Below are 15,498 nucleotides of genomic sequence, written 5' to 3' on the forward strand. Positions count from 1 at the left end.
AAGGGAAAATTACCTAAAAACCCCTAGTTAACCTACTTTAATAGCCTTAAGGATAAGACTAATAAAGAAGGGGTATTATATTATAAACGTTACTATACGAGACGCGGGAAGCTAGGCCGTACTAGTAAGGGTAGGTATAGCCGTTAACTAATAAGAACATTAGGTTACGTAATAGCTTATTAGATTATGTAAATAATTTAATAAGATAGGATTATTAGGATTATTAGGCGATTTAAATAATTTAAAACTATAATAAAGAGATAAACGAGTACTTAAGAAGAGGGTATTTTTATAATTAGGTAATTTAAATCTCTATTAATTAATTTAAGTAATAATTTTACTATTAAGAGTTATACTCTTAATAGCCTTATTATAATACTACTTAAAAGCTACTCTATAGCATTTAACCTAACTTACTTCCTAAGAAATAGACCTACTATGCCTTAGAACCTAAGCCACCGTTACAGTAAAGTAAAAGAGATAACTCTTTAAGTATAATTAATAGGTAGCTATTAAAGATATAATTAATATATTTAAGGTAATTATTACGTTTTAATAAAATAAAAATAAATAAAAAGCTAATAAAACGTTATAAGAAAACTATAAGTAAAAGACTATTACGTGAAAATTAAACGATTATACTTTTATTATTATTAATTTTATTTATCTTAATTTTTAAGCTAATAAACTATTAAATAAAGAATAAATAAAATAACGCTTAAAGCGTAAAGAGAATTAATAAAAAAGCATTTAAAGCACCTTTTTTAAGTAAGTTATTACTAAATTTATTAATAATAATTACCTTCTTTATACTATTATAAAGGTAATAAATTATTATTACTTAAATAATATAACTTAAATTAAATAGGCGTAAATATAAGACTTAAGTTACTTTTTATTTATTAAAGACTTAATTATAATTTACTTAATAATAATTAATAAGTAAAATAATAAGAAGTTATTAATAAAGAAGTTTACTTATATTATTAAATTATAAAGAGGGAATTTAAGTAATTAAAAGCTACTTTTAAGCTATTATATACTAATAGTAGGTACTTTAAGCGAATAAAAGAAGAGAATTAATTAATAAATATATTATAATAAATTAAGAAAAAACGCACTTATAAGCTCTTTATTATATTAGTTAGCTTATAGGTAATATAATAAACGGTTTTAATATAGTTAAAGCTATAAATAATTTCTAGTAAAAGCTAGGTAAAGCGTATATAAGTTACACGCGAAAAAATATAATTAACGTTATTATTCCTATTATTCTTATTCTTTAAGATTAAGGTAATTATAAGCTATTAAAGGTAACTTAAAAGGTATAAGAGATTAACTATATCTTTAATTATAATAGGAATAAGCTATATAAACGTTAATAAAAATATAGTAAAATTATAAGAAAACCCTTTAAAGTTATAAACTAATTAAATTACACGTATTAGCGCGTATAATATACTATTAATAGCGCTTAAAGAGGCTAGTATTTAAGCTTAAGTTATTATTAAAAGTATAAGAAATTTAAAGGAGTTTAAGCTTCTTTAAAAAGCTATAATAATAAGTATTTACTATTATACGTAAATAATATATATAAAAATAACGCTTAATACTAATATTTACTATTTTAATAGTAAATAATAGGTAATTAGCTTAATAAAATAAGGTTTCTTAGGTGAAAAAAGAGAATTAAATAAGTAAGATAAGAAAGAATAAGGTAAGTAATAATATTTAAGGGAGAAATAATTAATAAAAGTATAAAGAGGTTATATTAACTTATATATATAACTAATTACGTGATAACGCGATTAACCTTAACCAAACGTTTAAATTATTTATATATTAATTAATAATATACTATTATATAGCTAATAAGCGATTATTAAGGCTATTTAACGCCTAGCTAAAGTAAAGGGGAATAATTATAAGGTAATTAGAGAACCTTACCTACTTATAACGCGATTAATAACGTTACGTAAAATAAAAGCTTTAAGACTATATCCCTTACACCTCGTATAACTAGAAAATAGAATAAGCTTTAGTTATTATAATATAGCTACCCTTACTTTAGCTACCTAACTTCTAGTCCCTCTTATAATCTTATAATTTAGCTATAAAATGATTAATAATTTAAAATAAAATTATAAAATTATAAAACTTATATTTTTAAGCTAGCTTTTTTAATCTTTTAATATATTTTAAAGTAAAGTATAAATTCTTATTAAGAAAAAATATATTAAACTTATAGTATTATAACATTAGCTTTATAATTATATTATAAGCTAATTAAAAATCTCTAAAATACTTATTTAAGTATTTAAATTAGCCTATTTTTACGTAATTAAGCTAGTATCTTTAAAAGCTATTAAATTCGTTTTTTTCTATAATATTTTAATAGGTTCTACTAATAAAATAGCTGTGTAAAGCATTTTATAGGTTAAATTTTATCTTATTACGTTTACTAATATAAGTAAAGTTAGTTATTAATACTTATTATAACTTATTAATATTAATAATAATATTTATAAGCTTTTAAAGCTTTAAATAATATTTATAATATAAAATTAATAACTTACTTAATAGTATTTTTATAAGATTATTATTTCTAGTAATAAATCCTTTATCTTTAGCTTCTTTTAAAGCTTTTAACTATTATAAATAAAGTTATTAGTTATTTTTAATAAGAATAGCTATTCTTTTAACTTTTTTAATAATTTCTATTTTATAATTAGCTTAAATTATATAAAATAACTTAAAATAAGTATTATAAATTATAATAAGTACCTGGAATTAAATTATTAAATTTTATTCTTTTTTTAGCAGATAAATCATTGAATTCTTTAGTAAAATAATATAAAAATTCGCTATTTATATAATCTTTAATATTTTTAATATTTATTATTTCGTTAATAAATATAAATATTATATCTTTAGCTATTATATTTAAAAATATAAGCTATATAATAAATATTTAAAGGCTTTTTATACCTTTTAGAATATAAGTTTAAAAAAGAAGATAAAAAGGTGTTATTATTAAAGCTATTATCTTTAATAAAGCTATAATAATTAAAAAGTTAGTAAATTAATATTATTTTATATATAAACTATTAACCTTATAATTTTTTTAGGGTTTATATTATATTTAGTTAATAATTCATTAAAAATTAAATTAATTAAATAGCTAGTATAGCTAATAGGTAAATATTTAAATCCTAATATATAATTAGCTTTTAAATTATAATAATAATAATAATAATAATAATAATAATAATAATAATATTAATAATAATAATAATAATAATAATAATAATAATAATAATAATAATAATAATAATAATAATAATAATAATAATAATAATAATAATAATAATAATAATAATAATAATAATAATAATAATAATAATAATAATAATAATAATAATAATAATAATAATAATAATAATAATATAAATATAAATATAAATATAAATATAAATATAAATATACTTACTAATTAAATAATATTCTAAGTTAAATTAGGGGTTTAACCAATTAGCTATAACCCTTAAATATAATTTAGAATTAATTAAAGTTTAAATATTAAGTTAAATAGATATAAAACCTATTTTATTAACTTGATTTTGAATCTTATTTATTATATTTTTTTTATATTAGAATATAATATTTTCATGTGAGATATAAGGCCTTTATAATGAAAAAAGCTTATATTATAGCTAAAATAACTTAATATTAGTATAATATATAACTTATATATAAATAATATAATAATATAATATAAACTTACTTGTAATAATAACTTAAAAGCTTTTTAAAGCTTTTACTAGTTATAATAGTAAAAGATAGGTTATTTTAGAGCATAAATTTAAGAGCTAATATAAGAATAGTATCCTTAAAAAATCCATTACTACTACTAGTAATAGTATTATTTTTAGGTCTTTTATTACTTCTTAAAAAGCTAAAAAAGCTAGATTTAGTTGAAAAGTCAAATATTAAAGGTAACTTTATAGTAGCAGGTACTATTTATAAGTAAATTAGTAAATTATAAATTTATAATATTATAAATATATAAATTAATAATATAATAAGATATAAAATAATAAAAGAAGTAACTTACTAGTTATTTTATCGTTTTCTTTAGCTTTTAATACTATAATAGTAGAATGTTTTTTCCTATAATATACTAAACTATTAAAGGACTAAAAACGGCTAGCTAAGCAGGTAAAAGTAAAGTTATAGCTTAACTAACTATAAAAAAAGGTGATTTCTCATGGTTTTTTTAAATTAACTGCTAAAACCTTATAAGAAAAAAGGTTATATTAAATAATATATAATTTTATATAAAATTAATAGCTTTTATTATTTATATAGTCTTTTTTAGTTAAAGTTTACTAAGAAAAGCTTAAATTATTTATAATAATAAGAGATATAATTCTAAGAGGATTTTAATCTATTATAAAGGTAGGTTTTAAATAATAAAAAGTTTTTATAAGATAGCTTAAATTTAAGGCTATTTAATAATAAAAAAAGTTTAAATAAAAATTAAGTATTTATAGAGTTATAAGGGTAAGAAGATTAATATAGAAAAGTAAGGTTTTAAACTTTAAAGTAAGAGAATACAATTAATATATAGAATAAATTTATAATATAAACGGTTTTAAAAACCTTAAAATTTAGGCATTTTTTTAATGCTTAACTTACCCCTTAAATATATATATTCGTATAGAAAATAATAGAATAATTTTACGAGAAAATGTAATTATAGTAAAATAGTTAAAAAAGCTAGTATACTTATAATGTATTAAAGGCGTTATATTATATAATAATATGCTATTTTATCACTTAAAACATGTATATATAGCTTATAGGAAATCTTTATATCTTAAAATTTTAATCGAATATAACTTCTAAAATACTAGACTTATAATTATATAATTAATATTAAATGATAGGGCTTTTTAAGGGCTATTAATTAATTATAAGCTTATAAATTTTAATTAAGTATTTATAAAGATATTAGGAAATAGAAATTATAGCGTTTTTTATTAAAGTAAAGTAAAATACTATAGCGTTTTACTCTAGTTAACTTACCTTACTAAATACCGCGGCTATTATCTTTATAATTAATAGGTGAAATTAAGTGGAGTTAAAATTTTCAAATAGCTAAGATTATAAGCTTTAAAATAATATTACTCTTATTTTTAAACTCCTTTTCTTTATAAAGTTATAATAGATTTAATATATAAAATAAAAAAAACTTAAGAATAAAGTTTTTAATATTTATATTAATCTTTATATATATAAAATTAATTATATTAAATATATATTTAAGCTTATAAAATACTTTATAATCTATAAATTAATAATATATATAATTTTACTTTAATATAAATAATATATATTAATTAAATTAAAAAACATATATAATTATATATGAAATAATTTATATAAATTTTATTAAATATATTTGAAATAAAGTTATACGTTTTATATTAATAAACTACTAAAATAACCTATATTAAATATAAAAGTACTTATTACTTATTTTTATAGATTTATTTTAATTAAATAAAATATAAATAAAAACTAAAAATATTTTAAAATATTATTTACATATAATTAAGGTAAAAGAAAATATATTTTAAATTTTTATATTAATTACATATATTATATATATATAAATAACATTTAAAAAGCATTTATTTCTTATTAAATACTTAAAATAAATTAAGTTAATATCTTTATTTTTAGAATTCTTTAAACTTTAATATCTTACTTATTAATTAACTTATAAAGGATATTTTTATAGCATTATAATAAGCTAAAATTATAGTATTTTTAGTTATTTTTATAAGCTTATAAGTCTACTTTTAAAGCCCTTATAATTATATATTACACTATAAATGTAATTATAGTATAGTTAAACTACACTAAAACTATAAAAACTACACTACACTAAAAACTACACTAAAAGACTACATGTAGTGTAGTTTTTTTGTTAATGCTCTGACCTTAGCTAATATACCACCGTACCCGTAGACCTTTTACACCCTACCGTAGACCGTGAATAACCTCACGGCTCAGCTCGGTCGACTTCTCCACTTATATGCTGCCGGACTTAGTCCCGGCCGGCCTCATGTTAATGGGCCTTTGCGACCGCGGCAAGCCCACCTCCATGCTTATAAAAGTCCAAACTTTATCCTTGAACTAGTATATTAGCCGTGGCAGTGCAAGTCTCCGGCTAAGCTAGAATTCTTCCGGTGATGCGGTGAGTTAGTGCGGGTCAAAGTATAGTGGGTTCGCAGTAATTCCGAAAAACGCCCACTTTTACACTAAAAATTACACTTTTTAAAAGCTTATAATTCTACTAAAAAATATGTTAAAAATATAAATTCTTGTTAAATATATAAATAAATACTTAATAGCTATAAATATTATTTTTATAATATTTTTAAAATTTTATTTCTAATTTTATTTAAGTTTAAAATAATTAAATATTCTTAAAATTTTAACTTATTTTTATGTTTAAATTCTACTTTAAATAAAATAATATAAAATATTAAAAATTTATATAAATAATATTTAAGTATTAAATTATTAAATAATAATTTTAGTATTTACTTTACTTTTATATATTATTTAATATAAAATTTTAAAAAGCATGAGTTTATTTTTTAAGTGGATGTTTTTTTTCGGAATTACTGGGACCGACTGTACAAGGGATGCATGGGGATGAATGACTCAGTGCTTGGTAATAGCAAAACTTCATAGCGGGCACGCCTATGGGTACATTGTCTCGCGACATACGCGTTGATAACTATAACAACCAAATTACTATTCTGTATCGTCTAAAAAATACAAAACCCTCTTATCGAGCCGTTCTAATGGCTATCCTGCCACCATGCTGCACAAGCTAGTCGTTTTTCTATTCTGTGCACAGTTCGCGTTACGGTCAGTGATATCTTATTACCGTGGTCTATAAGCTAGCAGAGAGTCGAGAGACCTCGGAAGGAGGCCATCGGTTGAAGATGACGATAATAATCATAGCTGGCGGTGCAGCTCTGGGCCAACACTTCGCTTGCCACGTGTGATGAATCATAAGAGCAGCCATCGGCATGTTGGATGCCCGGCAACCGGGATCAGCGGGGATAAGTTGCCCGACCAATGTTGATACTTGATGGCGCGAGTGAATAACGTCGACCCCAGACGAAGGTTGACATGAATTTGCCACACCACGCTAAGACGACACAGTTTCCAGAGGTTTCCCGTACGCAACTCCTAGATCAAGCTAGAAGAGAAAGTCCCATCTTCAACAGAAAAGTCCTCGTCATTGAAAATGGCGCTTTTCAGCATCAATGGTGGAAAACGCCCCAGGTCTTGATGCTTCCTCTTGGTAAGCCCGGAGTTGCGATGCAAACTGCCAACAGGTGCTTGTAATCATGGTCATGGTCCACGAGCCGCCCGTCCGCAGACTCACACAAAAGGACTTTATGCTGCTAGGTAGAGAATACCGTTCCGCCAACCCCATTAATAATGCAAATGACACCGAACAAACCAGTGCAAGTCGGACAATTGATTCATCAGGCTTTATCCTTTCCCAGGCTCGTCTTGACCTATAGGCTCTCACCTTCTGTTTCCATCCGATTATCCAATACTCATGCAGCGTCGTAGGTCCTTATTCCATTGTTGTACAAGCTTCGCACCGCGCCGTCGATTAAGCGAATGAATTGCTGCTCTTCCATCTCCACCGCATCGAATTGCCACTGCGATTCTCCAGAGGCATCCCCATGCATCTCGGCATGGGTACGGTAATATCGGTGGCCCAGGATCTGCGCTAGATTCCGGAAGCCCATGTGCGCAAAGTCGCCGGGTAGAATCTCGACCACGGCAGATCCCGGCGGCAAGAACATGGTGTGAGTGAGGCCAGCTCCATGCACACCTATGAGAAGATCCGTCTCGCGGACGATTTTCAGCTGTTCGGCGAAAGAGAAGCCGGCAAAGTCCACGATTTCTAGGTCCAAGTGAGGAATAGCCTTTTGAACAGATTCAATGAGCTCCGTCTCGTTAATGAGTTTCCGGGTATTCGTCCGGCGGACAAACTTGGCGACGACCTCTCTATTCCTGCGGGCAGGCGTGGGCACATCGTAAAGGTGCAAAACGCGAGAAACAAAGGCCTTGACTAGTGCGGATTCACGGCAGTCAAGTTCGACCCAATCTCCTTGCCAGAGCGTATTGCTCCCGCCGGAAAAGGGTATGATAATGTCCGTGGCAGGCTCAGAGTTGTTCAGTTTGTGGATCCGCCGAATGGGCATTTTGGCGAAAAGCCTCCACATATCGACAAAGGGGCCGTCTTCGTATTCGTCAAGGAATATGACCTGCGTTGAAGAGGCCGCGGCTGGTGACAGATAAGGCTTCTGTGAGGTTGGATCCACGCTGATCTGCAGTACATCCAGAGTCCACGAGAGGCTTAACAACTCCATCATGACGTGCCAAAGATTGCTAGGCCCCTCTCTCTTTACCAAAATGCTTATTGTGCGGGACCTATGGATGCGAGAATTTGGATCGAGGAGTACAGCCTCGTTGAAAACTAGCCCAGGCCCGGTGTCATACCAATATTGAGTCAGGTTGTCTGGTATTCGTGGAATGTCACTCTGAACTTCTTCTGGTGATAGGTCTCTCAGTCGGCATCCAAGTCGGAACTTGGACTCGCCAGCGTCATATGTGGCACCTTTTCCATGACACATGGCATCATGTCGCTCCTCAGTAGTTGTCGACCAGAAACAAGACAAGCTAGGGGAGGTCGGGGTGCAGTATGAGATGGAGGACTCGCGAACATTTTCGAGAAACTTGACGCCGAAGCGTTCTTGGCACCATTCGGTATCGGAGGACTTTGGTGTATATTCCGATGGTAAGTCGAGGCTCGGCCGCAGGCTTTGGGCTTTGTGCGGTTTCGGACTCTTTAGAGACTCCCATGGCGGAAGCCAAGTGCGAGATGGCAGAGGGTTGTGTTGGTACAGTATCGCGAAGATGAACAGTGCCACTATTGCCAAAGTAAGCACTCGAAAGCGACGAGAACGAGCAGGAAGCATTATTAGCATATGCACGCGACCGCGCCGAAAAAGCTCACCCCATGGTTCCGTCGATAATTCATAATGGGCGGACACGGAAATTGGCTGCTTTATGGCAGTCAGCGCCAGCCAGCCGCTCTCCAACCGAGCGCTGTTGGCCAATCGGAACGATCTCTTCTAAGAGAAACACAAAGACGAAAAGAAATGAAAAGAAATGGCCCCCCTACCCGACCGAGTCTGCACTCGGTACGGAGTCGCACCAGACGATATGGGTTGTGTGGTTCCACTCAGCATGCACGAAGCCGGATAGAGGCACTGGGGAGACAGCGCGAGTTTACCGCTGTGGCGATGCCTTGTTTGTCTCATCATTTTGTAGTGTCGAAATTGTGGCAGATAGGTAGGTAGGTAGCACACTGTGAGCACGGCTCAGTCTGATAATGAACACACTGCGCCCATGGCGTGGAGACGCAAATATGCATCATGATCCCAGCTCAGCCCACCTCACCCGTGCCTCCGGCCTATAGGATCAAATGGCTCGGCCAAGGGGCTGTTTCCGCGGCTAGCAAGATGATTCAGCCGAAGGCTGACTCTACATTAATCCATAAGTTTTCCGAATAATGAGGGTTTGGTGCAGGCTTGACAAATAAGTTTCTATTGGTCCAAATTTTGTATGGGAAATCGCGAAAGAAGGCTGGATTGGTTGGTGGCTCTAGAAAAGTGGGTAAAGGACAGCCACCGTCTGTCGGTGCTTCTTTGTTTACTTCTCTGTTTACAATCGTTTACAATCGTTTACAATCGTTTACAATCGCTAAATTTGCCCAGCGATCTGTTCGTTTGCTTGGCCAGCAGCCTTTCTTCCATTATTGAAACAGATGTACCGCATGGTTGGGTATGGATTATGATTCTAGGGGTAATATTAGTCCTAGATCTGAATTGGCAGTCCATTGCCCGTCTTGCGACCGAACAAAATCACCAAGTAATTTCGTTAGCAGGAGGAAATCTGCCAATCCAACTACAACCTGTCTGGAATGCCGGGACCACCGCAATTCCGAGGTAACTGACACCATTGATATACTATATATGCCTCCCTAACCTGATCAAGCGTGCCAGGTCCAAAGGTGCCGTCCTTGCATTGAGAAAGCTGGCTGTCCGTCCTACCTCAGCTGAGAGATCTGCCCCGAAAAGAACCGACAGAGACGCTGGCCTATCGCCTCCTAACCAGAGATCTGGAACCCAACCTACATCGCCAGAGAAGCTACGGCAACAACATACAGCTAGGAGTTTGTTCGGAGAGCCAGGCAGCCAGCCGCAGATAGTGCTGGGGACGCCGATCCCACCAACCCAAGCGAGCTCGCGGCTCTTCCGGGCTCTAGCTCCCTCACCGCCTGTGCCGCCCTCGACCGATCCTGTCGCCTCACATTCTGATCCATCTACTGTCCGAAGCAGCACGACTGGTGTGGACTACTCTTACCTGGCTGTTAGGTTCCACAAGGGCGGGAAGGACTCGCAAGATGATGCCTCCAAGGCCGGCGCCAGGGCCAAGCAGGCCACTATTCGGCGCGACCATCGTTCACGACGCCGTGCAGGGGAGGCTGTGTCACTAACTCCCACAATCTCTCAACTCGGCGTCTTTGAAGGTTCTGATGGTCCTGGAGAAGGTATCCTTGTGCTGTGGTCCCGGCAGTTTGTTCAAGCTAACCACGGAACGTAGCTGGGAGTCAAGATCGACTACAGGCAAATGAGCTCCCAGATGGGGATGGAATGACCAAGGAAGCGGATGACAGGGGACAGTTCTCTGAATCTGATGTTGACGTCGAGGACTATTTCAACTTGCTGCTTTCACCTGCTCGACCACGGAAGTACCTCGAACACCTAGGGGTAGAGTCTGATTCCGATCTAGGGGACGAAGACGGGAACGATAATAGCAATGCCTTGGACGAAAGCCCTCTTCGCTATTGCTCGCGGCAGCCTTCCAGAAAGTCAGGGCCTCGTCGCCGTGCTCGCCGTGGTCCTGCCCCTGGTACAGGAGGGCGGCCAAAAAAATCTCAAAGGCAAACTCGATCGTCGGGGCCGCCACGACGGTACCGGAGTCCAGTGATGATTCCACCTGAAGAATCGGCCGTATTTCACGCACAAGATCCGGTGTGGAATGGGGACCTGGACGCTTGCGCCTTGACCTGTCGTGATAAAGCAATCCTCCGTGAGTTCTGGACAAAGCTGGACAATGACCAAATGCAATTTTGTGGTCGATGTCAAGAGCGTTGGTTCCAGATGAAGATCGATTCTGATGGCATTTGTGCGCGTTGCTGTCGAAAGGATGATAAACGCGGCCCTGAAGAGCCGTACTTCTTCTCTGTGGACAACCAGTTGGATTTTGGCTCCGTACCGACTCAATTGCCTCAGCTTACACCTACTGAAGAGTCTTTAATAGGCCGTGTTCACGTCCACGTGAATATTATGCTTGTGCGGGGCCAGCAGTACAAATATCGGGGACATGTTGTTCACTTTCTCCGCGAGGTTGGCTTGGTGTACAACCAACTCCCGCTTTTGCCGCGGGAGTTGAACACTGTATTACTCCGTCCTTCCAATACGTCGTCCCATGCAAACCTTAGCCGGCAATTCACCCGCCAGTTCCGTGTACGCCGCCAGCCAGTTGCCATATGGCTTAACTACCTCCGGCGCCATCATCCTGGCTATCGATGCATCGTCATCGACGAAGAGCGGCTGAGTCAATTGCCTCAAGATGGCAATGTCCTGGACGACATCCCCCAGAGCCAGGTGGAGGCTGCCGAAGTTGGACCCGAGGAAGATGAGGAGGCAGAACCGGACCTGGAGGACGAGGCTGCGGTGCCGGACCTTTTGGCCAAGGACACGGAGCTCGATGCTCTGCGGTCTATTCTTGCCGGAGAACCAGAAGCTGAACCAAGGCTTTCCACAAGCTTCCAGGAGCAGGTGCAGCACGAGCTGCAGCTTCCGAATATACGGCGCACACCCATTAATGAGTTCAATCGCTCTCATGCCCTACTCTCCTTAGCTTTTCCCTGCCTCTTTCCTGACGGGAGAGCCGACTTTGTTGAGCCTCGGCTACGGTCAATCGACTACAAGGACTACATCGAGCACGCGATGCGCTGGCATGACGGGCGTTTTGCACGCCACCCGACCTTCCGCTTCGTCGCCTTCAATACTCTGATGCGGTCACAGGCCCGTGCACGGTCCAAATTCTTCGTGAAGCAACACGATGGTAGTCATGAACCGCTCACACGGGAGCAGCTTGTTCAGGCACTGGAGCACAGCGAGGACCCTGAGGCGCAGGTGCTAATCAACTCAATCACAAGACATGCGGTACCTATTCGCGGCACGCGCCCCTTCTGGAACAGGAAGAGGCAGGACCTCGAGGCCTATGCCTACAACCTTGGATGTCCTGGTGCATTCATCACATTCAGCCCGGCAGATTTACACTGGCGGAGTCTCTACCAGCACATGCCCCGATATGATGAATGGCTGGCTGCGTCCGAGTCCGAGAGGATGGGTCTCTCGCGCCAACTTTTGCGTCAGAATCCTCACATTGCTGCTTTCCATTTCTACCGCCGATACTGTTTCTTTCGAGATATCGTGTTAAGCAAGAAGTTCAACATTACGGATTACTGGGATCGGTATGAATGGCAAGGGCGTGGCAGTCCGCACAACCATGGCCTGTACTGGATGGAGAATTGCCCAAGAGTCGACATGGTGGATGAAGCCGCTCGTGATGTTTTTGCACGCACGTGGGGATTCCACATCACTGCCATTAATCCTGAGCCGACTAGGACTATGCCCCAGGGTGAGGGTAACCCCCTGAGCGTAGATCCACTGAGTACAGAACTGACATTCCTGCGTCTCTCACAAATCGTCAACCGCTGCCAGCGCCACAGATGCAATACCACATACTGCTTACGCGTAAGGAAGAGAACCGTTGATCTGGCGAGGGATATGGAAGGCGCTGCTGCAGATATCGAGGCGGCCAATGCGGCCAATCCAGAGCGGGAGTGTCGTTTTGACTTTCCTCGTGCCTTGCGGGAGCTGGCCGCAGTGATCAGGAAGGAAGGCAAGTCGTACTATGTCTTCGAGGCGGCGCGGAATGACAACCTCATGAATCACTTCAATCCCGCCATTATACTAGGCTGGCTAGCCAATATCGACATATCTCCTTGCACCAGCCTACAGGCGGTTATTACGTACGCTGCCAAGTATTGCAGCAAATCTGAGAAGAAGACTGAGCCTTACTGTAAGCTTGCAGACCAGGTTTTGCCGCACACGGCACACCTTCAGCCGCTATTATCCTTCTCCTCTCGCCTGATGAATAAGCTGATTGCCGAGAGAGATTACTCGGCGCAGGAGATTTCCCATCTTCTCCTTAACATTCCTCTGCAGGAAGGCACGCGGATGGTGGTCTCTGTCGACTGCCGTCCTTTGGAGCAACATGCACGTTCGTATCGCGTGGATGAAGATGTCAACGAGACCGTCGGCAGCTACAGGAGGTATCTCGAGAGAAATGACCAGCACGAGGATGCAACTTACCTCGAGTACCTGCAATCGTATAATCTCAAGACGTGGAGGAGACTCGCTGCCAACGCGAAGAAGAGAGTCCTGTCTTACTTTCCTCGATACAGGTCCGTGGAGGCATCTCCCCAGTTTGGTGACTTCTGCCGTGTTAAATTGATGATGGCTCATCCGCATCGCTCTCCAGAGGAGTTGCTCACCGTGGGCGGGCAGCGGTTCGATTCCTTCGCGGCTGCGTACAGGTTTTGCAGAGAGCAGCACCGTGACACCCATGCGGACGATCATTATGGGGAGCCAGATACAAATGAATTGAGGGCTGAGGACGACGAATTTGAGCTTGAGGTCCATGAAGAGCCCATTGTGGATGAAGACTGGCATGAACTCGCCCGCATGCTTCCCGACCGCCCGCTGGAGGAAGAGGATATCGACATGCTCGGCCGCCGAGACATCGACATCAATTATGATTGGACCCCTCACGTTGGACGGTATACTGATGACGGTATTCTCAAGGGCGACTACTGGAAGCAACGCAAGGCGGCAAACCGCCTTGACCTTGATGTGGATCATCAGCCCTTGGAAGCTCGAGATTCCCTAAACCGGGATCAGCGCTTAGTATACGATACCGTGATGGACCACTTCCTGAATCAGGAACCCTCTCAGTTGCTGCTCCATGTGGATGGTGGAGGTGGTACCGGGAAGTCATACCTCATTAATTTGCTCTCCGCGCACCTCCAAGCCGCTGCTGCCGGGAGAGGGACACCTGTTTGGCGTGCCGCGCCCACTGGCGTCGCGGGAAATCAGATATCGGGCACTACTTTGCACTCCCTGTTACACCTTCCAATCAACAAGGACTTCAAGCCCCTCTCGCCCACTGACATGGCCCAGCTCCAGAAGAAGCTGAAGGACATCAACTACCTGATCATCGATGAGAAGAGCATGCTGGGACTGCGACAGCTTTCTTGGATCGATGACCGCCTGCGCGAGGCGTTCCCGAGTAGGAATGAGGAGTTCTTTGGTAGTCTTAACATCCTTCTGGTTGGCGACTTCTTCCAGCTTCCACCCGTGCTACAGAAGCCGCTCTATTACGATAAAGAGGTGCAGGGAGTGGAGATCAAAGGCAGGAACGCATATAGACGCTTCGATAAATCAGTCTTCTTGAAGGTTGTCCAACGGCAACGGGGCGACGATCAGAAGGCGTTTCGCACAGCTCTCGAGGAATTGCGGCTCCTCCAACTGTCAGTCGAGTCCTGGAAACTCCTTTCCGGTCGAGTACAGGCGAAGCTAGATGATCTGGAGGTCGCCAGGTTCGCCAACGCCTTGCGAGTATACGCCACGAAAGATAGGGTGAACGAATATAACCACTACCACCTCGACCGCCTCGGCCGGCCAGTCATTCAGGTCAAGGCTAAGAATGTCGGCCTTGGCGCGGCTGCGGCGCCTGATGACAAGGCGGGCAACCTTGCGAAGCAGATCCCTATATGCATTGGCGCCCGTCTGATGCTGACATCTAACCTTTGGCAGCCAGTTGGTCTCTGCAACGGCGCTCGCGGTACCGTTTACGATATCGGCTGGGCACCGGGGGCTGACCCAGTCCAAGACCCTCCCTGTGTTATCATGATGGAGTTTGACAAGTACAGTGGACCTGTGTTCCTGACCACCGCTGATGGCAGAAAGATTGTCCCGATTCTCCCAGTAGACAGGGACTTCCTCATCGGAAGCACTCTCTGCACTCGCACGCAGTTTCCCCTGATCGTATGCTACGCCATTACGGTTCACAAGTCGCAGAGCATCACTGAAGATGTCATCGTGACAGATCTCTCCTGTCGGGACTTTCAGACTGGTTTAAGCTACGTAGCTGTCTCTCGCGTAAAAACGCTCCAGGGCTTGATGCTGG

The 15,498-nt window shown here is 38.0% G+C and overlaps 1 protein-coding gene across 1 annotated transcript; it reads right to left on the reverse strand.

Moving 5' to 3' along the window:
- Positions 1-6,731: 6,731 nt before the first annotated feature.
- Positions 6,732-9,424, reverse strand: J3458_014291 (uncharacterized protein). The gene has a single exon (XM_007817245.2). It carries the CDS (start codon positions 9,093-9,095, stop codon positions 7,653-7,655), a length of 1,443 nt encoding a protein of 480 aa, XP_007815436.2. The 5' UTR covers positions 9,096-9,424; the 3' UTR covers positions 6,732-7,652.
- Positions 9,425-15,498: the final 6,074 nt, after the last annotated feature.

Source organism: Metarhizium acridum (assembly GCF_019434415.1).
Source record: "Metarhizium acridum strain ARSEF 324 chromosome Unknown scaffold_319, whole genome shotgun sequence".
Lineage (NCBI taxonomy): Eukaryota > Fungi > Ascomycota > Sordariomycetes > Hypocreales > Clavicipitaceae > Metarhizium > Metarhizium acridum.

Excerpts from the sequence above, each read along its gene's own strand:
- J3458_014291 (XM_007817245.2), bottom strand. The coding sequence starts at position 9,095 with ATGCTAATAATGCTTCCTGCTCGTTCTCGTCGCTTTCGAGTGCTTACT.